Source organism: Benincasa hispida, chromosome 7, assembly GCF_009727055.1.
Source record: "Benincasa hispida cultivar B227 chromosome 7, ASM972705v1, whole genome shotgun sequence".
NCBI lineage: Eukaryota > Viridiplantae > Streptophyta > Magnoliopsida > Cucurbitales > Cucurbitaceae > Benincasa > Benincasa hispida.
This window is the reverse complement of record NC_052355.1, coordinates 36,741,049-36,766,864: the sequence shown is the minus strand read 5'-3', so window position 1 is coordinate 36,766,864 and position 25,816 is coordinate 36,741,049. Positions and strand designations below refer to the sequence as shown.

Sequence of the window (25,816 nt, the reverse complement as noted above, 5' to 3'; positions counted from 1 at the left end):
CAAGGCTGAGAATAGTAGAGAATATTCTTTTGGTAGTCTACTAAAGATTTGAAGGTCAAATTCGTGGGGATTTGCAAGGAACAAGAGAAATTCTAAAAAAATTGTAATTTTTAAAACCCTCTTTGTATTTTTTTTTGTTTTTATAGCATGCTTGTCACTTAAATTAAGTGTAATTAGAGTGTTCAACAATTCTATTAGCTTTCATTTTATGCATGTTTACTCTATCACTATCGTAATCTTCGGGAGTTCCTACACAACTATCGACAAATTATTTAATTTGTGGGGAGTTTGACCCGTCCAAATTAGCCTTCTGTTCCCATCTCTCGACGGGCATGATGAGGCGTCGGGAGTTTGGTTGAACTCTCAACGCCTGCTTTTGGCGCGTTGGGAGTTCTTACCAACTGTCGACAAGTCACATACCACATTGAGGGTTATTGAGCAGTCCCAACGGTACCCTTATGTAATCAAGAGAGATTCTCTTTCTCGACGATGTATTTCCCAATAGTTGTTTTAGGCGTCGAGAGGGTCTCTTTTTCTTGTAGTGGGAATTTAAAGGCATGTAATTTAATTAGGGAATGACTTTCCAACCTTAATTAATAATTAGGATGCTTTCTTGGTTCAATCCTAGCTAGTTATCTGCCTTTGTAGAAGCTAGCATGTATGTGTTAAGCGAGTTGTTGTGCACGCATAAAATCGAATGCATGTCTAGTTAACATAATTTAATGATTGAAATTGCATAGAGTCTCTCTTGCTCTCGAAACTAGTTAAATCCTACCCTAGTTTTACATTTACCCTTGCATTTTATTTTTCTTACACTTCACTATCACTATCTATACACAACCCTCCATTTACCGCTATAACTAGCTAATTAGCTTAACAAAACAAAATTAGCGCTTCCTTTTGGATTGACTCGTGCTTGCCACTGTTGCTACATCCTTGTAGTAGTAGCCGTCGAGTTTAGGATAATTTAAATTTTGTTTAATTAGTGATCTTTTGAGAGCGACACCAAATCCCACTCTCAAATGTATTCATGGTTCATTTTCAAGAAAAGTCTAAATTGAGAATCTAAATTAATTCATACATGAAAATTTAGAAGTTTAATTGATAAAATTATAACTCTTTCGATTTTATCCAAACAAAAATATAATAGATAATATAAATTCAAACACTTACAAAAATTCAAAGTGTAATTCGATTTAAAATTATTGTTTGACAAAACGAGCACAACTCAACAAACATACAAATTGTATTGGCGGAAATTTGTGGTTCAAATCTCAATCCTTATTATATGTATATGACCTCCTAAAACTGGAAAAAAAAAACAAAAAAATTTTAAAACAAAATTCTGTGGCAGTGGCGTAGTGGTCTGTGTTAACGCCACCTGTCCTCAATATTTGGTTGCCTTATCCATAGTCAATGCCAGATGGACTGCGCTTCGGTTTAGCGTCTCCGGCGAAATGCTTAGCTTCATTTCTACTCTCGTCGTTGCCTTTTCACCTTCATAACTTCTTTCCCGCTTTTTCTCCTCTGCATTTCTGTTCATCCAATCTCCCATCCATCTTTCTCTGATCATTGTGTGATTCGGAAAATCAAGAACAGAAGAAGAGAACAACCAGTATGGCAACGCCGCTTTGTGATTCACCAATGGTGAAGCACTGCCACCCTTCCCTTTCATCTCAATCTTGCAAGTTTCTCCTCTCTTTTGATGCATTCTCTCTGAAATCCCATCTTCGCTCCGCATTTATCCATAAATCTGCCTTCCAATTCCGATCCAGAACTTCTAATTTGGCGTATTCTACAAAACGGAATGCGCTCCCTGTAGCTTCGCTTGGAGGTTTTTTAGGCGGAATTTTTAGAGGAACTGACACTGGTGAGTCCACTAGACAGCAATATGCTTCAACTGTTGCCGTTATCAATGGATTAGAAGCGCAAATGTCTGCGTTATCGGACTCGCAACTAAGGGACAAGACGTCTACGCTGAAAGAGCGAGCGCAAACGGGCGAGTCACTGGATTCTCTTTTGCCGGTAAGAATCGTAAGCCAATACTCCTTTAATTAACTATTTTTATGTTTATATCTTAACTTCTTCATGTTTGTAATACTACTTCAGAGTCGTTTCAGTAGCGTAGTCATGCGGAATGTTCCGACGATAACCGTCGCTTTAGTAGATTGTATTTGATACTGAAATTTAAATGCCTGTCAAACTCATGCGGAAAGTTCATTTTCGGTCATACTTTGTTCTGAATGCTCTATTGCGAAGTTCTAAGTTTCTAACCGTGTAGTTTTTGCTGCAGGAAGCATTTGCTGTTGTGAGAGAGGCTTCGAAGAGGGTATTGGGGCTCCGGCCGTTTGATGTTCAACTGATAGGTAAATTATCTACGCTACATTTTCTCTGTTGCCTTTTCTCTATATGAATAGTTCTCTGTCATCTGTTATGAATTAGCTTTATTTAGCAGTTTTCTACTGCGTCTGCAAGTTCGTGATGAGAGTTATTTACTGCGAATTCTTCAGTGATTTCTCTTTATAATGTACAACGTTCCTTATCAGGAAAAAAAAACGGAAATACAGAAATAGGAATACAATGCCTAATGTTTTGATGGAAGACAAGATCATACTATTATTGGATGATGGAACATAAAAACGGATGGGAGATGAGGGCATCTAACTCCATGAGGGTTACACAAACCACTGGTTGACATCTATAAATAAATAATCATGTATCCAAGAAGTAAGAAGGAAAAAGAACTCCTTGAAGCCTCAAATTTAATGTACCAGTAATGGTTTTTGGTGTATATGTTATGTAAGGAACTTGGAAGCTTTAGAATTTTACTGATTGTTTGATACTCTTTTTCGATTTTTGAGGAGGACACATTGGGAGGTTAAAATCTCCAAGTAAAACATTGTTGGTTGCTCATATCAGGATTAACACCATTTGCTCTTATCAGGATTGACACCATTTATTCTGTCTTGGACTTCAGTAGTGTGTTCATCATAAACATGCAGGAGAGGATTTAGATGGTATGCTATAGAGATGTTAGTTTATTGAAGTAGTTTAGGGAAGATTCTTATTTCTTGGAGATATTCAGAGTGAGGTTGGCTTTGAGTAGGCCCTGTAACATGATGTTGGAGGAGGTGCTCTTATATTCACCGTTCTAGGATAGAAGAAAGGCTTTTCCCTAGTTGTTTGTTTTGGCTTTTATGTGGAATATAAAGTTATAGAGATTGAGAATCTTTAAGGGTGTAGGGGCGCCTAAGAGGAGATGTAGAAGGGCATTTGTTCACTTCAATTCTCCCTTTGGGTGTTTACGGCTCATTAATTTTGTAATATCTTTTGTTTTTATTCTTGAAAACTGGACCTCTTTTTATAATTTTTTGTTGGCTTCCTTTAGTTTGGGTTTTGTTTTTATCATAGCCCGTTATCGTAATCTCATTCTTATGAAAGTTTGGTTTTTTGTTAAGAAATAGTATTGGAATGTCAGTTTTATTTTTTAATCAATATTTCGGTAAACTAGTTACTACATTTTTACTTTGGAAATACTGTATACAAATAAAGGAAGGTTTGCTTGATCCATTCCTTCTTACATATCTAAATTTCAACTGCATATCGAATTCTTGATACCGAAGCATTATTATGAACAGTGCACTTATTAAGGTACAAACGTTTTAGTTTCTTAGTTCTTTTCTTGCAGGTGGCATGGTTCTTCATAAGGGAGAAATAGCAGAGATGAGAACTGGAGAAGGAAAGACCTTAGTTGCTATTTTACCAGCTTATTTGAATGCTTTAACTGGAAAAGGAGTTCATGTTGTTACTGTTAATGATTATCTGGCCAGGCGAGACTGTGAGTGGGTTGGTCAAGTCCCTCGTTTTCTTGGACTGAAGGTTGGCCTCATTCAACGTATGCCTCATTCCTTTTTGAATCTCCAAAAACCAAATTACATTTTTCACTAAGTAGTTGGACGAACATTCTCACTTCTGATTCCTATGCAGGTTCTATGTTTTTAAATTTGTAAGTACTGGTCTCCTGGCTATTTGTTTAATGATACCTGGAAGTTCAGAATCCAGTTTTTTTCATTACCATTCTTTACTCCACGTTAGATATCCCATCAGCTATGGCAATAACAAATATTTTAAAGTACATCTAGACCTTGAGAACAATTATTTTATTAAGAACTTGTTTGGTAGGCAATAGGAAATTCAGAAGATGTATTATAATTTAAACAATTGTTTTAAATTTGTTTGATGCTATATTTATAAACCGTAAAACTGATTGTAGTTACCCACTAAATATTAAGTTGAATATGAACTTTTATTAACCCAGTTTTTAACATGGCTTTTGTTAATTTTTTTTGTACAACTATTATTTTGTAATATTATATAATTTATAGTACATTACATAATACATATTTTAATTTAAAAAAAATTAATTGTGTTTATAATATGAAATACTATATTTCTAAATGTTTTTATCCTTTTATAATATAATTTTGCATATCAAAATTTTAAATGCAAAATCTGAATACACTAAAAACATAAAAACATAAAAATTAAGTATTTTATATTATTCTTAAAACGATATTGTACAATACAAATTAAGTACTTGCTCAAATGAAATCGTTATTATTCTTAAATCATCATTGTACATTGTTGTGAATATACATTACATGACATAAGTGGTTTATGCTAGTTTCTTAAGAACCAATGTTTTACTGTCTTTTTTCCATATTGAGGCGTGGAGCTATTTTCCCTTTTCTCTCGCACTTTCTGGTTCCATCTGCCACTCCATAAATTTTAAAATTCTATCTATATTTGTTTGGACTCACTTAGTGTTTCATTGCCCTGTCATTTAACCCCTCACCAAAATTTTGTACAGAGAATATGACAAGTGAAGAAAGAAGGGAGAATTACCTAAGTGATATTACCTATGTCACTAATAGCGAGCTTGGTTTTGATTACTTGAGGGACAATCTTGCCACGGAAAGTAATCCTTGACTTATTTGCTTGCTTTGAGTTGCATTTTATTTGGTCTGTTCCGATCAAATCACCTAAATGCATCTGTAACATGTGCAGAGTGTCGAAGAGCTTGTCTTAAGAGATTTCAATTACTGTGTGATTGATGAGGTTGATTCTATCCTCATTGATGAAGCAAGAACCCCGCTCATTATATCTGGCCCCGCAGAAAAACCTAGTGATAGATATTATAAAGCTGCAAAGCTGGCTTCTGCTTTTGAACGTGATATACATTACACTGTAAGATTACCAATTATGTTTCTTAAGAAGATAGCTTATTAAAAATAATTGTTCTTACTTAGTGTGTGGCTTAGCTATGGTAATTGATCAGATTTGTCTACATGTGATTTTAAGAAGATAGCTTATTTCCCTCACAGAGTGAAGATTTGCTTGCTTTGTCAAGTGATAAAAAGTAGGGACAAACAAGAATATAAAATTGTAATAGTTGTGCTGTAATTGTTGCAGGTGGATGAGAAACAGAAGACTGTGCTGCTGACAGAACAAGGTTATGAAGATGCTGAGGAAATTCTGGATGTTAAAGACTTGTATGATCCTCGAGAACAATGGGCATCATACGTTCTTAATGCAATAAAAGCTAAAGAACTATTTCTAAGAGACGTCAATTACATAATTCGTGGTAAAGAGGTCCTAATTGTAGATGAGTTCACTGGTAGAGTGATGCAGGTAATTTTTCTGAATTCATCTGTATCCTCAGGAATACATTATATTTGATTGTACCCATGCATGGTTTGGCTTTTCATTTTCTCTCTTTATCTGAGAATTAAAACATACACGCTAGAAAAGTGATCTCATCTCATGAGTAGGTCATCTGCTTCGGTGTTGTTTTATGGCATATTCTTATATGACCAGTTCTATTTTATAAAAGTTTCAGCTACCTATTTGTATGAAATAACTGGAATGAAATGAGCTACAAATTGTTAATTGTAAGTTAGAGGACCATCCTACAGGGTTACGTACGTTTCAACTAAATATTAGAATAGTGATTCTTTCATCTTTTCGTGCCTTTTCTGTTTGGTTTTAGCTTATATTTTTGTATGTCCTCTTTTGTACTGTACCTCCATTCCTTTTGATATTTGCCCATATTTTTATTTTAACGATATTGAAAGAAGAAGACGACATAATATTTACGTGGAAAACCCTAGAACAGAGAGAAAAACCACGATAGAATAGTACTTTTTATTATTCTTTTCTTATCAAAATACAAGAGAGGGCATAGGTATAAATAGATCTGTAGGAAACCCTAATATAGCCTAGGGCAAAGTAAAAATTCTAAAATACCCTTAGGGTTAATACATAACGGCCCTCTATTTTCAACACTCCTCACTCCCCCTCAAGTTATGCCGTAGATATCAATAAGACCCAACTTGCTAACACAAGAATCAAAGCTTTACCCGAGTAACACTTTGGTGAGAATATTAGCAACCTGTTGACGAGAAGGAATGTAAGGGATACAAATATTGCCACTGTCCAGTCTTTTTTTGACGAAGTGTCTATCGATTTCCACGTGTTTTGTTCTATCATGTTGAATCGGATTGTTGACTATGCTTATCGTTGCTTTATTATCACAATAGAGCTTCAGGAAGATCACTGTCTTAATGGAGATCAGACAAAACTTTCTTTAACCAGATTTCTTTACATATTCCCAGACTCATGGCTCTGTATTCTGCTTCAGCACTGCTTCTAGTTCTAGCAACCAGACCTTGCTTCTTACTTCTCCAAGTAACAAGATTATCCCACACAAAAGTACAATACCCAGATGTCGATCTTCTGTCTATAACAAAACCTGCCCAATCAAAGTTGGTGTACGCCTCAATACATCGTCTGCTGGTTTTCCCCAGACCCTTACCTGGAGTAGTTTTCAAATACCTCGGGATTCGATTTATAGCCTTCATATGTTCTTCGTAAGGTGCCTACATAAACTGACTAACTATACTGACAGCGTAGGATATATCTGGTATAGTATGGGATAAGCAAATCAATTTCTCACTAGACGTTGGTTTCTCTCTTTATTGACAGGAACTTTGTTAATAGAATCACCCAGCTTAGCATTGAATTCTATTGGAGTATCAATAGGTTTACATCCAGTCATACCTGTTTCTTTCAATAAATCAAGTGTATATTTCCGTTGAGAAAGAGAAATCTCCTCTCTTGATTTTGCCACTTCCATTCCTAGAAAATACCTTAATCTCCCAAGGTCTTTAATCTCAAACTCCTCAAGCATTTTCCTTCTTGATAATCTCAGCAGCATCATCCCCTTACAGAACAATATCGTCTATTACACAATAAGAACAACAATCTTCCTTGATATTGACCTTTTTGTGAACAAGGTGTGATCAGAGTGCCCCTGCCCCTGAGTAAAACCTTGGGACTTAACAAAGGTAGTGAACCTGTCAAACCAAGCTCTCAGAGACTGTTTCAAACCATATAGAGACTTCCTGAGTTTACATACCTGATGGTCAAATTGGGCTTCAAAACTAGGAGGATGGCTCATATAAACCTCTTCCTCTAATTCACCATTTAGAAATGCATTCTTCAAATCGAGTTGATGGAGAGACCAGTCTTTGTTAACTTCCACTGAAAGGAGAACTCGAATTGTATTTAGCTTCGCTATAGGAGAAAAAATCTCTGAGTAGTCTATTCCAAAAGTCTGAGTAAACCCTTTCGCAACCAATTTGGCCTCGTACCTGTCAAGAGTTCCATTAGACTTATACTTTATGGTGAACACCCACTTGCATCCAACTGTCTTATGCTCTTTAGGAAGAGCAACATGATCCCATGTATTGTTCTTTTCAAGAGCTCTCATCTCTTCCATGACGACAGCCTTCCATTCAGGAACCTCCATTACTACATGTATATTGTTTGGTATCATTACAGTAAAATAGAGAGTACCCAGACTCGTAGTGAGAGCTCTGAACTCGGGAGATAAATTATAGTAAGATAGAAAGCTATGCATGGGATATTTGGTGCAAGACCTATTACCCTTTCTCAACGCAATGGGTAGATCCAAAGAGGCATCATAACTCTCTATTTTGTCAGATCCCTCATCAGTAAGAGGATAATGGTCACACTCAGTTCCCTGCGGTAGAGTCTCATCCTCTGGTGCTTCTTCCAAAGACTCATCCCTACTTGCAACTTTGTCATTTCCTAGAGTTATCACATCAATTTTGTCACTCCCAACCACATCCACATCACACATATCACCCTCGATACAAGCATCAGTGTTACCAGAAGTTGTCATTCTCACCCACATCACATATATCTCCCTCAACATAGACATCAATATTACCAGAAATAGGAGTACCTTGAGTTGGTGCTGGTTTCAATTCATGGACTGTAGTCGGAGAAGCAACCAGTGGCACTATTTCCTTTTTGATATTTTTCCTGTAGTACGTTATCCAAGGAACCTGTTTAGTAGGTAGGACAGTATCGTTTGTACCAAATATGGGTTCAGGAAGCAAGTCCGTAGGAATTGAAGATGTGGACCAATTAGTTATCTGGGCTTGATGGTGACAAGCAGAATAGTAGACCTCCTCCAGTATGTGAACATTGCAAGAAGCCCTGGCATTAAGGATTAGTGCTGGAAGCTACATGGTCGTCCTCCGGATAGTAGACGTCGTCATTTTAACGATAAGTCAAGTTCTGGCCGAGCACTTGTGAGTGATTCGACAAATGATGCTTCTCAGTCTCAATCTCAGGTGAATAACTAGAATGACTCTGGTATTGTCAGAGTCAGTGCTATTGCCCAGTCAGGTACATTTCAATCCTTCAGCCTTCTTAGTGTTAATGGTAAAAAACCGTGGATTCTTGATTCAGGAGGTACAAATCATTTGACTAGCTCGCATGATCAATTCCTTTCATATTATCCGAGTGCTGACAATGAGAGAATCCGGATTGTCGATGGGTCCTTTGCTCCTGTTGCGGGAAAGGGTCATCTCTCTCCTTTTGAGGGTTTGACCTTACAAGATGTGTTACATGTCTCGAAAATTTCATGCAACTTACCATCTATCAGTAAGATTACTAGAGATTTGGATTATCAAGTTGTATTCTCACCCGATACTGTTTCCTTTCAGAACTTGAGTTCGGGGACGACGATTGGCACTGCCCGACACGATAGGGGGTTCTATTTCCTTAATGTTGATGCTTCCTTTAGGAATTGTTATAGGACTAGTTTAGTATCTTCTTGTTTTCCAACTTCTTAAAAGGATTAAATGTTATGGCATTTTCATCTTGGTCACCCAAGTTTTCAATATATGAAATATTTATTTCCTCATTTATTCCATAATGTTGATGTCTCTTCCTTGCCTTGTGATGTCTGTATTCGTGTTAAACAACATCGGGTCTCTTTTTTATCCCAACCTTACAAACCATCTCAACCTTTTACTCTTATCCATAGTGATGTTTGGGGTCCGTCAAACATCACTACTTCTTCTGGGGAACGTTGGTTCATGACCTTTATCGATGATCACACTCGTCTTACTTGAGTGTTCCTCTTTGCTGATAAAGTGGAAGTATCATCGATATTCCAACAATTTTATACGACTATAGAGACTCAGTTTAACACTAAAATTGTCATCCTTCGCAGTGCACGGTCATAAGTTCTTTAACACCACCTTCCATGATTTTTTGGCTTCTAAAGGAATTGTACATCTTATCAATCGATGCCTTGCCGTGTTCTCCAATTTCAAACTCCTCTTGAGTGCTTCAAAAAGTCATACCCTACCACACGTCTTATTCCCGATGTCCCTCTTCGAGTGTTTGAGTGCATTGCCTTTGTCCATACTCATGGTCCTAACTGCACTAAATTTACCCCTCGTGCTAAAAAATGTGTCTTTGTCGGGTATCTTCTTCACCAACGAGGGTATAAGTGTTACCATCCATCCTCACGAAAATATCTTGTTTCCATGGATGCAACATTTCTTGAGGATAAACCTTTCTTTTCCGTTAGATCCTCCTCCAAACGAACCTCAGAGCAAACTACCATGAGGGAAGGTATTGGTCTTTGTCCCAGTATTTGACTGTGCACAGTATCAAACTTGAAATTCAAACCAGCAAGAAAGTCATAAACACGTAACGTGTACAATCGTTCCATCGTTCCTTGTTTGCACTCATGGACCTGTTTACGCAACGTGTACAATCGTTATGCATTCTGCCTCTTAAAATAACTTTTGTACTGCATCCCAAATATCTCGAGTAGTTGCAGCATAAAGTAAGGGTTTTCCTATCTATGGTTTCATACTGTTAACTAATAACGAATGAAATAAAGAGTCTTCTCCTTTCCAAATGCGCTCATGTGGATCTCCTGGTCTAGGTCTTGGTATCTCACCAGTTAAATATCCAAACTTGTGACGCCCCTCGAGGGCCATCTTGATGGATTGAAACCAGGAAAAATAGTTATGGCCATTCAGTTTCTCTCCTGTAATGAAACTTGCAGAAGTTCCCATAGATCCAGACATAACATTTGTTATAAGCAAAGTAGGAAAGACGGTTACTGAATTTTCTGAATACATCAGTAGATCTAAGGATAAATCGGAATTTGCGGAATTTGGTTGGAGATTTTTAGTTGGCCCAAGAGCTGCCCCAAGAGCGACAATTTGTTGTGGAGACTAGCCAATTGTTGTTGGACCACCATTGGAGATAAGCCCATCGAACCTGAAGCACCATTGCTGCCCGAGAAGGCTGGTTGCTGTCCACTGTGAGAAAATGAGGACTCCCGTTTCAAATGTACACTTACGATCGGGTAAAGATGGCTGCTGTCCATCGTGGGGATCGTCGGTGCTGCTAATGACACCAGCTCTCGGGTAAAGAGCCATCAACGGAAGTGTGACGCTCGACATGGGCTGGCGCTGTTGGGTGATGCTGACGCTCGGGTAGTGCAACGCCGGCATAAATCCAGCAGTCGGGTGGCTTCCGGCATGGGCTGGGTTTGGTAGACTGGCGATTGGCAGAAGCCCACTTGGGCTTGGGATCTGGTAAGTTTCTGGCAGCTGCAGGTGGCCGGGATGTCGGCTGGCCGAGAAGGAGAGGCAGTGTCATTTAGAGGTAATGATCGATGGCTGCTTGCACGGCGGCGGTATGGGCTGCATCGACAGTGGTGGCAGCTGCTTCTGTTGGTGAAGATTGAGAGACCACAGGCTGATTTTCGTCAACAATGGCTAGGGTTTCATCACCATGCTCTAATACCATATCGGAAGAAGAAGAAGACACAATATTTACGTAGAAAACCCTAGAACAGGGAGAAAAAACCACAATAGAAGAGTACTTTTTATTATTCTTTTCTTATCAAAATACAAGAGAGGGCATAGGTATAAATAGATCTATAGGAAACCCTAATACAGTCTAGGGTAAAGTAAAAATGCTAAAGTATAGATACCCTAATACAGTCTAGGGTAAAGTAAAAATGCTAAAATACCATTAGGATTAATACATAACAGCCCTCTATTTTCGACAGATACCATAAAGTGTAAATATTGTAATGTTAACATATATGTCAACTGCTGCATTCAATCATTCATATTACAATATATGTACGTGTACGTCATACTTATTTGTACAGTACAATTTGATGATGGAATTATATTTAACTGTCCAGGGCAGAAGATGGAGTGATGGACTTCATCAAGCAGTCGAAGCAAAAGAAGGTTTACCAATTCAAAATGAAACTGTTACCCTAGCTTCAATAAGTTATCAAAACTTCTTCCTCCAGGTAGATTCCAGGACAATTTTTCTTCTGTAAACTCGATAAGATTTTTCTCGCTTTCCTTGATGCTTCTTCTTTGCACTGTTTGCAGTTCCCAAAGCTGTGTGGAATGACTGGCACTGCAGCAACGGAAAGCACTGAATTTGAGAGTATATATAAGCTCAAAGTCACAATTGTACCTACAAACAAGCCTATGATAAGAAAGGTATTGATAAGCCTGCTCTTCATAAATAGATAATTGTGAGACCTTTGATTGTCATGTGCTTTACATGTGTGCACATGCTAATATGCAGAAAGGCTACGGTTTAACCTTAGTTTCTTTAGAAGTGTTAAGCTAAGTTTCACCCAACTCTGTGGTCCTCACCATACATATGCTCATTTCTTTTTCTTTTTCTTTCTTTCTTTCTTTTCTTTTTTCTTTTTCTTTTTTATTTTATCAGGATGAGTCGGACGTAGTTTTCAGGGCAACAACAGGAAAGTGGCGAGCTGTTGTGGTAGAGATTTCTAGAATGTATAAGACTGGTCGCCCTGTGCTTGTTGGCACAACTAGTGTTGAGCAGAGTGATGCTCTCTCTGAACAGTTGCAAGAAGCTGGAATTCCACATGAGGTCAAGTCTTTCAACAAATAGGCTATTATATGAAATGGGAAGAACTTTATGTTAAGAGGGTTTGAACATAGAACCTCCTACTCTATTACCATTTTAAATTCCACTAAATTCAGAAACTTACTGCAGATTTAATCTCTTAATTAGTATTCTCAACATTGTGTTAAGAACTTGTAAATTTGGTAGAATATGAACGTTGAGCAAGTTTTTACACAATCAATAAACTGGGTGCTAGGCCTCAACTGCAATGCCAAGAGTTCGTTGTTTTTCCTTCCGAAGCTACCATTTGGCTTTGGAAACACCTCAATTACTTTTCAAGGTCTTTATGACTGATTTAGTGCACTTTAATTTCTGAAGGTTCTCAATGCAAAGCCAGAGAATGTTGAGAGAGAAGCAGAAATTGTTGCTCAGAGTGGTCGCCTAGGTGCAGTGACCATTGCTACAAACATGGCTGGACGGGGCACTGATATAATTTTGGGTGGAAATGCCGAATTTATGGCAAGACTGAAGTTACGTGAGCTGCTTATGCCAAGGTATCACCTTCATCTTGTTATGGATTGATATTCCCCTTGTTGAACCTCTTTTGTCCTCAAAGTAATTGCATGGTAAGAAATCAGGAAGATATACACAAACAAGAGAGGACATGTGTATGTGTGCATGTAAGAGAGAGAGAGAGAGAGAGAGAGAGAGATGTATGTTGCACTAGAAGGTCAGACTCTTTGTTTTTGAATGTCAAATAAGCTGCACATGCTCAGACTACACGTCCTTGGTTTTTGGCTTATATTCTATAAGTGCAGTGGGGCCAGGGACGGATGGACGTGTAGAAAACAACAACAATGGGTGGAAGTTAAAGCATAATAGGTCAAGCCTTACAATTTGTGGGAATATTTTATTGCAGACTTGTCAAACTAACTAATGGAGCTTTTGTATCTGTGAAGAAGCCTCCTCCTAAGAAAACATGGAAGGTGCTGTAACGATTTTTATTCTTTGATTTGTACTTTTTTTGTCAATATTTTTACTTGGTTTGTATCTTCTGTTGTATGGTATCCCAGTTGATCTATTTTATTATACATTAGGTGAACGAAAGTTTATTTCCATGTGATCTTTCAAGTGAGAATGCCAAATTGGCTGAAGAAGCCGTACAGTTTGCTGTGAAGACTTGGGGTCAGAAATCACTAACTGAGCTTGAAGCAGAAGAGCGTCTATCTTATTCTTGTGAGAAGGTATATTCTTTAAAACCTGTATTCTTTTCCATCGACAGCTGCAGAATTCTTAGGATTTTATATACTTTTTTTGGCGATTAAGTGAAGCACTTGTTATCATTCCGCCATGACACAACTATAGGTTCTTTTTCTTTGGTGTTCTTTTCTTTTCTTATGAACTTGTAGGGCCCTGCTCAAGATGATGTCATAGCTAAGTTGCGGAATGCATTTTTAGAAATTGTCAAAGAATACAAGGTTTATACTGAGGAAGAAAGGAAGAAGGTCAGTTTTTCCCCTCAAAGAGGAGGAAAATCTATTGCCCGTTTCTTGGTGTTGGTTGTATCTCTTATGTTCTCATCCTTGCAGGTTGTGCTAGCAGGTGGACTCCATGTTGTAGGGACAGAACGACATGAATCCCGACGAATTGATAATCAGGTTGAATTTATGTATTGATGTTGCTGGGATGTAATCCTGTAATAAACAAAGTTTAGACATTTATTTATTTTCTTACTGTGATTTTTCCATTGTCACAATTACTTTATGCTTGTAAAAGATTGTGTATTATTCCTATGGATCTTGAGATGAAATTGGCTTCTCAATATGTATCATTGCAGCTGCGAGGTCGAAGTGGTCGACAAGGGGATCCTGGAAGTTCACGTTTCTTCTTAAGTCTTGAAGATAACATCTTTAGGATATTTGGTGGAGACCGAATTCAGGTTATAATTTATATTTAGCTTAGGTCTTATACTTCAGATTCTGATCCATGATTGTTGATATAGTATTTTTATTTGCATTTGTAGGGTTTAATGAGAGCTTTTAGAGTAGAAGATCTTCCTATTGAATCCCAGATGTTAACAAAAGCACTTGATGAAGCCCAAAGAAAAGTGGAGAACTACTTTTTTGATATCCGGAAGCAGTTGTTTGAGTATGATGAAGTCTTAAACAGCCAAAGAGATCGTGTATACACTGAGAGAAGGCGAGCACTCGAATCAGACAATTTACAATCACTTATTATTGAATATGCTGAGCTAACAATGGATGACATATTAGAAGTGAGTCATATGAACTTTCTTTCATTTCACCGATGCCTGATTTAGTTCAAATATATCAGATGCCTCATTGATTTTAAAAACTACAGGCAAATATTGGTTCTGATACTCCAACTGAAAACTGGGATCTTGAGAAGCTCATAGCAAAAGTTCAACAGTAAGGGCCGGATTCCCATTTATTGTTTATCATCAGCTTTGCGGTTAGGTGGCTAAAAAGGCATGAAGCATAATAGTGATTAAATCTTATGAAGTTTAATTTTCCTGTGCATCAACTTGTTAAATCTACCGCTTGAAATGCTGTAAGTATTCAAACATATAAAAGAAGGGGTAAGAGAGGCCTTTCTGCACAATGTGGGATGGGCCAGGCTGCTGGAGCTTGTTAGCAAGTCGTCAGGTGGGTTCCATCAAGAAGGCTTTTTGAGGATTTGTACGTGCCTGAGAAAGGTAGGTTGTTTGTAGCAATCAGGTTGCTGAAGGGCCGAGCTCGGTAGTGTGGGTTTGTTACCTCTAGCAGAGGGGCACACTAAAATTCAAAATCAGGTTGCTGAAGGTGGAGAGTCCGGTTCTCTTAAATGACCGGGTTATGTAATCTTTCCTTTCGTCCTGTCTAATGTCGTGGTTGATCTCTGTTATTGTTGGTTGAGATTAAAAGAACAGTATATTTCCTTGGATTAGAGTGATGTGTTGTTAAATTCGTATTTTGTAGGTGATACCTTACAAATTCTTTCTGATAGATATTCACATAACCTGATCTTGGTTTCCTTGACTCACATTTCGCTTTGTTTAGGTATTGCTATCTGTTGGACGATTTGACCCCAGAGTTATTAAAGAGTAAATATCCAACGTATGAGAGTTTGCAGAATTATCTTCGTCTACGTGGGCGTGAAGCATACTTACAGAAAAGGGTTTGTACTTGGATAATATATGTGTGTATATATATTATATCTATGTGTATCTCCATCTGATTCTTGCATGTGGTCCACCCCTGACCCGCCTACATTTAGTTTGTTTTGAAGTGCCTTATTTTCATTTTAAGCTCATGCCCTCCTTGATGGCGCTCATCTCTTCATTGTTCAAATTCTTCTTTATCTTTATCTTTATCTTCTTCAACATGACCTTATGAAATTAAAAGTACTGTCTTGTGTGTTGAAGAACAAATTGAAATGATTAGTTATTTTAACCTAACAGCTTAAATTTCTGGGAGTAGTGGTGATTTATCCGTGTTAGCGTATTTGGAGAATTTTGATGTCTGTTTTCTTCCTTGTTGAGCTTGTTCTTAAGTTGTTTTGTTCCCCCCCACTTCTCCCTCAGGAGTTTGTATCCTGAACAATTATTCATTTCCATATGTTCAAAGAAAAAGTTCTGTTAAGAAAATATATGCAAGGTACTCTTACCTAATTATTTTCTCATTTTATTAATAATTAGGATACTGGTGCTCGTGAATGAAAATTAATCTGAATTCACAGGATGCTAAAGCATTATTTTAAAATATTAAATTTCTCCTAGTCTAACAAATTAAAATTTCAAGTTCATTGATATTGTAATACTGTTCCTATTTTCAGGATATTGTAGAGAAGGAAGCGCCGGGACTAATGAAGGAAGCTGAGAGGTTCTTGATCTTGAGCAATATTGACCGATTATGGAAAGAACACCTGCAAGCACTTAAGTTTGTGCAACAAGCTGTAGGTTTACGTGGATATGCACAGCGCGATCCACTTATAGAGTACAAACTTGAGGGCTATAACCTCTTCTTGGATATGATGGCACAGATAAGGAGAAATGTCATTTATTCTATATATCAGGTATATATCCTATTCTGGAAGGACTCTGCTTTTTTTCTTTTAGAAAATTGCAAACTGAAGTATGGGGTAATTGCAATTCCACCCTCACTTTCGATTACAAAAATTGAGTCTTCAAACTTATACAGATGTTAAATCTGGACCTTCAAATCTACCGTTATTCTAGATATTGGATCCTAAATGATGAAAGCTGAACCTCAAACTTATCTCATTGTTACATATTTGAGAGTCTAGTTTTAACACTTATTTAAGTTTGAGAACTCAATTTTTACCATTGAAAGATTAAGGGTATAATTGTAACTACCATCATACTTTAGGATGGTTTTTTTTTCAATTTGTCCTTTTTTCTTTTAAGATATGTGGGATGAGAAGTAAACCTCTGACTTCGAGCTTGATATCCTAAGGACTATGTCAATTGAGCTATGTATGCTTGTACACTCTTTGATCCTCTCTCTTTTCAGCACTTTCCTATATTTTTATTACAAATTTTCTTTACTCGTCATTCGGCAGTTCAAACCGGTGCTTGTAAAGAAGGATCGGGATGCTGGAAGGAAGGAGAAGTCGGAAGAAGTTGTAGCCAATGGTAGAGGCACAGATAATAATAATTCAGGTCCAGTTGCTGCTGAATCGTCTTCTTCAGCTACCAGCCCCAAAACAACTGCATAAATACTGCAGTTTCCCTTCTTGTGCTTCAGAACTTATATCGGCATAAATTCTGAGTATAGGAGGATTCTTTTGAAGCCTTGCTTGCATGAGCATTTAATTCAAGGTAGTTGGGTACGTTTGCATGAACGTGGGGGTTTGTAGATTTGAATTTTTGTTCATGTCCTTGTATGGTGAATCCAAGATATGTAAAATATAATTTTGTAGAAATTTTGGTCTAATAAGAAATGAAAAATACTTGCAATCTTTCTTTCTTTTTACATCTCATGACGTTGTCCAATCATTGTTTGCCACATGATTAATTCTTCTAACATCATTTTCAAAATATTTTAAATCTTTTTCTTGTGTGATGAAAATGAGATGTACAAAGATGGTATAGATCCAAGTATTTCTTGAGAAATTGGCTTAATTGGTGCATTTAGTAATCAGTATGTGTGTAAAGAAAAATACTAGTTGGTTGGGTTGCATCTATCTTGGGAAGATTTTTAATATTCTCCGAGTACCATCCTCCTTCCACATTATATAATAGTCTTCATAAACGTCAATAGACTCCACATTATTCATAGAGTCTAGCACAAAAAAAAAATAGCTACATTTCGGTTGTTGCATTTTCAAAAAGCCTACGATTTAGTTTCTTTGCAAAAATGTCTAATCCTTCATTTTAGTAGAATTTGTTGGATTAGTTGTGATAATAATATCTGCAACTAAGATTGTACTATTTTTTAGTTGCTTCAATCCTTATTAAAAGTGAGAACTAACAAACAAAATCTTATCACATGTAAAATAAGAACAAATATAAAATTTTAATTAAATCAAACAAAATCAAATACGACAATCCTCACCTAATACAATCTCAAATTCAAAATTATTAATTTTCCTTCACTAATCCTCAAATTCATAGACAAATATATGCATGTTATATATATGTACTGGGAAAAATGATGCTAGTATTACTCAGTATATATAGACATCTTATAGGACCTATAACGTGCATAAAAATAGATACATGCATTTATATAAATACATCTAAGTACAATTAACAAAATAAATACCAACTATCTAAGGGTAAATAAATAGTTGAAAATTGTTACCCTCTAACTATTCCCAATCTCACAAACAACTTATAGGATTGACTGAGGGGTAAATAAATATCTGAAAAAACTTGTCTTGTGGATGAATTTCATGATGCATATATGCATAAATATAATGGGTTACATTATAAATAACATGGAGTATATATGAATTTATAATAATTATTCAATAAAAGTGGGATTACAATGGTGTATACAAACGACTTGACTTATATGGGATTACAATGGTATACATACAAGGTTTTTAGTAATGGTTGCATGCAAGAATTAAAACTAGACTGTCTCAATGGTTTCGTAGAGCGCATTCCTCCTTTTGGAATTCAAAAACCACCTTACCATCCAATCTCAAACCTTAAAAGAAAAACTCATCAAACCCTTTAATTTGTTTCCCTGATTACGATTGCAATCGAAATGTAGAACTTCTAATAGAGTTTGTTAACAATGTTGTACATTAGAGATGATGAAGATGCACAACACCATGCCTGAAAATTTGCATAAGTTCTGTTTACTTGGTTTGATAGAAGGCACAATTGAGATAGGACCAAAGACAAGCAAAGATAGAAACTTCACCAACGGATATTATATTTTTCTCTCATTCCTTCACCATGATCTACCTTCTTTGTTTCTATTTTTATTGCTGTAATAAGAAGACGAACATATAGTAAACAAAAAAAATTAAAATGAGGAATCCCAACCTAAATATAGACAATAAAAAAATAATATATACAAATATCTACAATTTTGCGTTGGTTTTAGATTATAGAGGATATATATTATTCTAATCATCCTCAAAATCCCTTATTTTTAACAGAAACAATCATGGTAAATCTGTAAATAACTAGATGTATAAGGTATAACTAGAAAAAGAAATATTCACCCTCCCCTAAAAATCTGGTAGGCATTTTTGCAATGTTATTGACAATCTAAGCATATCTGAACCTTGGGTACTTTAGGAAGGCATTTCTTATAATTTTCCATTCTTAAAAGTGTACTGACTTGGCACATGACAAATAGGAGTACGGAAAATTTGTAACGGGTTCTTCTTATATCATCAATCGCAGCTGATGGTAATCTTTTTCACTTATCTTTATGTAGCTCATAAGTTGAATTGTTATTTATCAGTTGTGTAATAAAATTTAGGGTTGCATGGGCTAAGGTGCAGCCATATTACCTGTGTTGTGTAAATAAATTGTCACATGTTAATATTATAGTAATGATGATGCCGAGAAAGATTTCTTTGGGAAGAAGAATTCAAGAATAGTTACACAACTTACAACTACTCCCCACATACAGAAAGAACATTATCTTGGGGAGGCTACACTCTCTTCCTTCTTAATGATGGAGCATAAAACCTGTCTTGAAATGTAGGTCTCAAGCTCTTTGGAAACTTGTGTCAACTTCAGGTCAAAATTGCTTCTGTATTTGTTGTGTTTAGGGGACATGGATACCGAAGTGACCGAGGTCGTGTTCAGTGAGCCAGAGAAGCGCTTCCTCGGGCTCGAAAAACTTCCAGGAGAACCAGTAGGTACCTTTCCCTTACCATTCCCTATGCTCCTCCTCCTTCCATCTATATCATCACAATTACTAGTACTTGTAACATTATTTGTAAGTAAGCCAGATTTTGTTTCTAGTGGCAAAGGCTTCAGGTAGTTGTGTTTGGATCTCTCAAGTTTTTCCTTGGCTTTCTCAGCTGCTGCAAGAGCCTTATCTCTGCTTAAAGTTATCAGTTTCCATGGATTGATACTGATACGAAGGCCTTGTTTTCTGGTGGATGGAGTCTCAGGATCTGCATCTATTTTTATGGACAACTTTTTTGAGTCCTGAACGTACAACACAAGAGATTAAGGCATCTCATTTATCGACTATCAAAAGACGGCAGTCTGTAGCTAGGAAAATTTCTACAACTACGATAGTTCCATTCATTATTTGTCACAAAAGTAGTATTGAATTATGCAGTACCTATGAGATAAATTAATAATAAATTAATGCTTAAAATATCATTTATTTAGGTTCTTAAGTTTGTTCAATTTTAGTCATTTTACTTGATTGTCCAATTTTAGTCCATTTATTTTCAGAGTATAGGAATTAAAATGTTATTTTAACCTAAATTAATATACCGACGTGCCAATTATGAATAGGTACTACCACAATTACCTCTGCGACTTGTCCTCCTTGGCACTTGACAAAACGTGACACCAAACTCGGCTTTCTCTCGGGCGAATCGAAATTGTCGTCGGAAGAGAAATCGGAGTAGTCTTCATCGAATGACTCTTCAATAATGGATTGGCTCTCCTCTTTCATGGCCAGTATGTAGTCATATGTTCTCATTCCCTGAAACCAGTGGTTAAATAAATATATTGAAGAACAGACTGATCCTTGAACGCTATAATCAATCAAGAGAGTGGAAAAAGAAAATCATAAAAATGCACCTTTTGTATGAGCACTATGTGAAAGAAAAATAGTTGTCCAAGTGCTGCTGAACCATAAGCAGTCATCAACACAAGCAAGACCTGTCGTGCCATTTGAGGAATTCGATTAATTTGTGTTAAACCAACCAAGAATATACTTTTGATAATTCAATATAGTATGAAAATTGAGTTTAAAAATGTGAAAATCAAACATTGAATTGATTTTGAGTGATCAAGGACATATATGTAAGTCGAAACATGTTTCAAAATCAATTTTAATAGCATGAAAACATTAAATTAATGTTGAATCAATAAAAACGTGTTTTAGAACACTTGTGATCATGACGAAGTAATTTTAACCATTTTAAGATCATTCCCAAACATGCACTAAATGTGTTTTCCAGTGATTTTAAACGACGACAAAAAGTGATTTCAATTATTTCAAAATCATTCCTCAATACGGACTTACTGTAATTGTAGCAAGTGCTTCTCTCGGAAAGTCTACATGTAGCCTTCTTCGCAGCTCCATTTCCATTCCCATCTTGTCTACAAAACACCTTACGAATACGACAATGGCCATTCCTCCTTCGATAGCTAGCTGTATCCACCCGAATTTGTTTTGTTAAGCAGATGTTGATAGAACCATAGTTTGACAATACTCAAAGTAAGGAAACTAACCATCAACAATACGGATATCATCAGAAGAAAGAACGTGGTATAGTTCTTTTTCCCAACACAGTTGTTTAGCCACTGGAAACAATTAAAAACAACAGGGGAATCAAGAAAGGCATCGGTTGAGACATGAAATTGAATGTGATATGTGAGATACTTATATATTACCCTGCAATGGTGATCAAATCCTTCGACGCAACGGTTGCAGGTTCGACAGTGCTTGCTGTGTCTTTGCACCTGCATTGCATGGAGGGATCGATAAGAGTTATAGCCAGTATTTTTTAAAGCTCAAGACGCAATAAAACACAATTGTCTATTAAGGCTTAAGTATAAGGCGCAGAAAGAAAATACAGTTTTTTTTTCCTTTTTTTGTGAGGTGTACTGCATAAAAAAATCTAAGAAAAAACAAATTTTGCATTTAAGCTTAGTAAATTTGATTTTTCATAATCAATAAAGAAGGAAAAACTAAACTAATGTTATTTTAAAAAGTAATAATAAAAAGAAAGACCTTGAGGCTTCACAAAAGGCGTGTGCCTTATTCTGCGAGCCTCACCAAGGCATGCGCCCGATAGGACCTTTTAAAACATTGGTCATAACCAGCTGTTAACATGGTTACTCTTCTCACTACCCTCAGTTATCTAATATAACATCAGAGCCCATAAATCTAAACGGGCATTCAGTCAAAACAAAAGTTGGACTCAAAGAATGGAGAACTCAAAGAAGCATCATTTGGAGGGAGTATATGTTAACATGGTCTGCTCTTCTGGTTGTTAATGAGTTTTGAGATATAACCTCATGTTATCTAATACCAAGCTTAGATTAGATTGGGTGGGGGCAGTGATACTAATAATAATACTTGTTCATCGGTGGAATCAAACGTTACATTACAGTACATTGCATTACGTACCTCGAAATTACAGAGAGAGCAAAATGTAAAATCATCCTGATTATGATCAGGAGTGATCACATCCTCCTTCATTAAAAGAGGAAAAGGAACCAAAGGCTCCATTTGAGGGCCACTCATCCATGGATCCAAATACTTCCTCCGAATGAATGTTTTCAGAATCTTTCTTTCTACATTCCTAAATCGCCTCGAAACGATTTGCTCCAACATGAATCCAAAATTCAGTTTTGGTTTCGATTTAATCTTTTTCCTTTTTCGGAGGCTGGTTTTGTCAGTTGGGTCAATAGCAGTGCACCTTATGAACAGAAACATAACTGAGAGAACCTGAATAGAAAGACCAAAGGGAAAACAGTAAAGATCCAACGAGTAGTGAAAGAGAGTATTATGAGAAAAATGTAAAGAAACTGCAGAGAATCAACACAGAGATCTATGTGGAGCTACGTCCACGGAAGGGGGCATGGAACAGTTTTAGTGTTAGGGATAATAACTCAGATTACAGATCAAGATACTCCTCTAAACCCTAAGGCTATATTTTCACAAACTATTAATGAGACCCACTTGGTCTTGGAAGAACCATATATCAGATTCAAAACATTTCAAAAGAGAGAGATGAAAAAGAAAAGAAATATATGAAAGGTTGGGCATTATTATTACCAGAAAGGAAAAGAGAGTGGTGAGTGTAGTTTCGGCGATTCTGTTTCCAAGGAAAAGCCCCAAGAAAGTGTAGAAGGAGACTACTAGAAAGCTGAAAATGGCGATACCCACAATCTGAAAGGAAAATAAGGAAATGACTTTTTGTAATGCATATGTAAATAAGTTGAATTGAGAAAGGAAATGCAGTTGGGAAAATAAGAAATTAGGGCAAAAACCTGTAAAGGATGGAGAGGGCGTTGCCAGCCATGGCGTCTCATGATGTTTGTTTCAACTTTGAACAATGAAATGGGCGAGAGAGGAAGGTGGAGTTCACAAAACAACGGAAGCAGACTCCAACGGTCGAATAATCTCGTGTCCAAATTTGAATTTGAATGCCGCTTTCTTTTGCTGTAAAGTGTGAACGATTTTTTTTTTTTTTTTTTGAGAATACGGTAAACGATGTAATAGTTAAATAAATTAAACTAATAATAATAATAATTCTTTCAAAATAATAATTATAATAATAATAATGTGAATTGAGAAATTTTGGACTCCTCACCAACCATCACATCAGTTTTCTTAAATGAATAATAACATGACATATTTTTTAAATTGAACTGTATCTCATTTCTTTCTTCTCCTTTTTGCTAGTTTTTGGACTATTTTAAGTTTGTAATTACCTTAGATGATGTCTAATCTTGGTTGCATTGTTACAACGATTCATTGAGGCTAGTTTTCTAACTTAAAGTCCGATGTAAAATTTATGAAGATTGAACTGTAGTGAAATATATTTGAATTCTCGCATCTTTAATCTTTGTGCTTATTCCTTAGTTTGTGTTTGTGAATTGATTGGCGTTCCAGTCATAAATGAATGTTTAATAGTTAGAAATCGTTGCATAATGTGTAATAATAATGTTTCGATTGCCAAGTAGCAAAAATCGACTCATGAGTGTGTATTGACTATTCTAAAATTTGTACTTGTATGACCAATTTAAGATTAAAGAGAAATCGATTAATTACATTCAGTTATCCAAATGATTAATTGTCACAATAGAAGCATAATGCAAATGTTTAGCCCAGGAAGACAACATTTAGTTTAATCAGTAGTTACGGCACTTGCACAGCATTTCCATAAAACATACTTTTGTTTTTAGAAAGCAAGCCAAGAACCAAAATGTTTTTTTTTTTTTTTTTTAAGTTTTTATGATTCTCTTAAATGAATATAAGCTACACATAATGTAACGACCCGACCCCCTAGGACTTAAGTTAGGCCGTTACTAAATACATGTATACATGGAACTCAAAATGATACTCGTTATGGTGAAATAAATGCTAATTAAATAAGGTAAGTTCAAAAGACTTTCATTAATTTCAAATATTAAAACAAAGTAGGGTACCCATAATTCATTAAAGGATAATAAATAAGTCTGAAAAACGATTCTAAAAAATAAGTTTTAAACATCAAAACTAAAAGTTAAGAGAAACATGAAAAGAACTCTAAATTTCATGATGCAGAAGAGTAAAAACTAGTCCCAGTGGCTCGATCATGAATTCCATTTGTTCATCGCTAGTGCATCTCTACCCTTATCTGAAACAACAACATGAGAAAGAATGAGTATAAAATACTCAGTAAGTAACTCCACTATTGGGGTCAGGCTGGACATTTATGTCCTCTAGATACCCACCTCTGGTGAAACATATAACTGCTCGAGTCCTAATGGGACACATATGCAGATGAAATAAGGAGACTGAGTCCTATCCCACTGTAGTTAAGTATGCCCGTAGTTAAGTATGCCCACTACTTCTGGTGAATCCCGAAGGAGACAAACTTGTGAGTCCCGAAGGAAACACAAACTGGTGAATCCCGAAGGAAACACAAAATCTAATGGGCATCTAACTAATTAGTAAGGATATTTGACAGTCTCAACATCATAATCATCACTGTACGAATCTATGACATACATATAAACCTCAACATCATGGCTCTACAACATACACATATACCTCAACTTCATGGTTCTACAACATACATGTATACCTCAACATCATCAGATCAAATACAACCATGGAAGCACATACCATCTCATACTAACATTCAAATATCTATGTGCATAAATAAATAATTCAGATCTCGTAACAGAACATACTTTAATCATATTATACTATCAATCTTTCATGCTGTCATTCTGTCATAACTAGCATACATCTAATGTCTGGCCGTGGGCAGTTCCAGTAGTAAGATTATTTACCTTGATATTAGGTCGAACCGAAAAGCAATTGAATCTTTATGAAATTCTTGGATCCTTAATCAAGCCTAAACATAAACCAAGCTTTAAAATTAATAATTAAGGCCAAATTCCAAACACCCAAATATTACAAAATATTTCCAGATAACCTTACCTAAGGTGTGGTCCAATTCGAATTCATCCTCCAAACCTCCAATTTTAAGTCCAAATAATTAGCAAACCAAACTCTTCTTCATCTTGAATCAACCTCCTAATCATAATTTGAAATTAGGCTTACATGATTAAAGCTTGAATCAAATACATACTTCACTACCAATGTCTCAAATAAATTATCCATATGTAACTTCGTCAAAAAAATCACTTCCAAATGATTTTACCAAAATTTCTCAACAACCAAAATTAATCCACAGGAGGGTAATCAAAGCATAAAACTTATCAAAACTCACTAAAACAAACTCCAACTTCATTGAACAACACCTCAATACCTTCACAAACTTGAATCCAAAGTTGTAACACAATGGGTATCAACCAATTGATGCCAAAAGTAAATGAGTATTCAAGAATAAACCGAAAACAAACCCAAACGGCAGAAATCTTACCCAAATCGATAGATCTAGTGACGGCAAAAGCGAACGACGCTTGAGCAGTGGTGGACGGAGATCATGAAGAAGAAACTGACGCGGCGGCTTTGGGCGACGTCGGACGGGCTCATGAACGTGAGGAAGAAAAGAGGGTGGGGTTTGACTTTTTATTAAAAAAAACAATAATAATAATAATAAAACAAAAAAAGAAACAAATATAATTACATTTAATTCCTTT

At 36.2% G+C, this 25,816-nt stretch overlaps 2 protein-coding genes across 3 annotated transcripts; one reads left to right on the top strand and one right to left on the bottom strand.

Annotated features, from left to right (window-relative positions):
- The first annotated feature begins 1,416 nt into the window (after positions 1-1,416).
- LOC120081307 (protein translocase subunit SecA, chloroplastic) lies at positions 1,417-17,305 on the top strand. 2 transcript variants are annotated; one of them, XM_039036064.1, is made up of 20 exons: positions 1,418-2,025; positions 2,294-2,366; positions 3,689-3,895; positions 4,871-4,974; positions 5,068-5,247; positions 5,473-5,691; positions 11,618-11,731; positions 11,817-11,930; positions 12,166-12,333; positions 12,688-12,863; positions 13,229-13,295; positions 13,407-13,553; positions 13,719-13,814; positions 13,899-13,967; positions 14,147-14,248; positions 14,333-14,584; positions 14,671-14,738; positions 15,369-15,486; positions 16,144-16,383; positions 16,891-17,305. In XM_039036064.1, the coding sequence occupies exons 1-20, from the start codon at positions 1,618-1,620 to the stop codon at positions 17,044-17,046; spliced, it is 3,078 nt and encodes a 1,025-aa protein (XP_038891992.1). In that variant the 5' UTR covers positions 1,418-1,617; the 3' UTR covers positions 17,047-17,305. The 2 variants fall into 2 exon arrangements, 1 of the variants encoding a protein (XP_038891992.1); XR_005482781.1 differs by lacking the exons at positions 16,144-16,383; positions 16,891-17,305 and having other exon boundaries at positions 1,417-2,025; positions 14,671-15,025; positions 15,369-15,472.
- Positions 17,306-19,354: 2,049 nt separating this feature from the next.
- Positions 19,355-23,162, bottom strand: LOC120081831 (protein S-acyltransferase 18). Its single transcript, XM_039037005.1, has 9 exons — positions 22,988-23,162; positions 22,773-22,886; positions 22,122-22,442; positions 21,383-21,451; positions 21,221-21,292; positions 21,012-21,140; positions 20,564-20,644; positions 20,289-20,465; positions 19,355-19,954 (listed from the first exon to the last, which is right to left on the bottom strand). The coding sequence occupies exons 1-9, from the start codon at positions 23,027-23,029 to the stop codon at positions 19,436-19,438; spliced, it is 1,524 nt and encodes a 507-aa protein (XP_038892933.1). The 5' UTR covers positions 23,030-23,162; the 3' UTR covers positions 19,355-19,435.
- Positions 23,163-25,816: the final 2,654 nt, after the last annotated feature.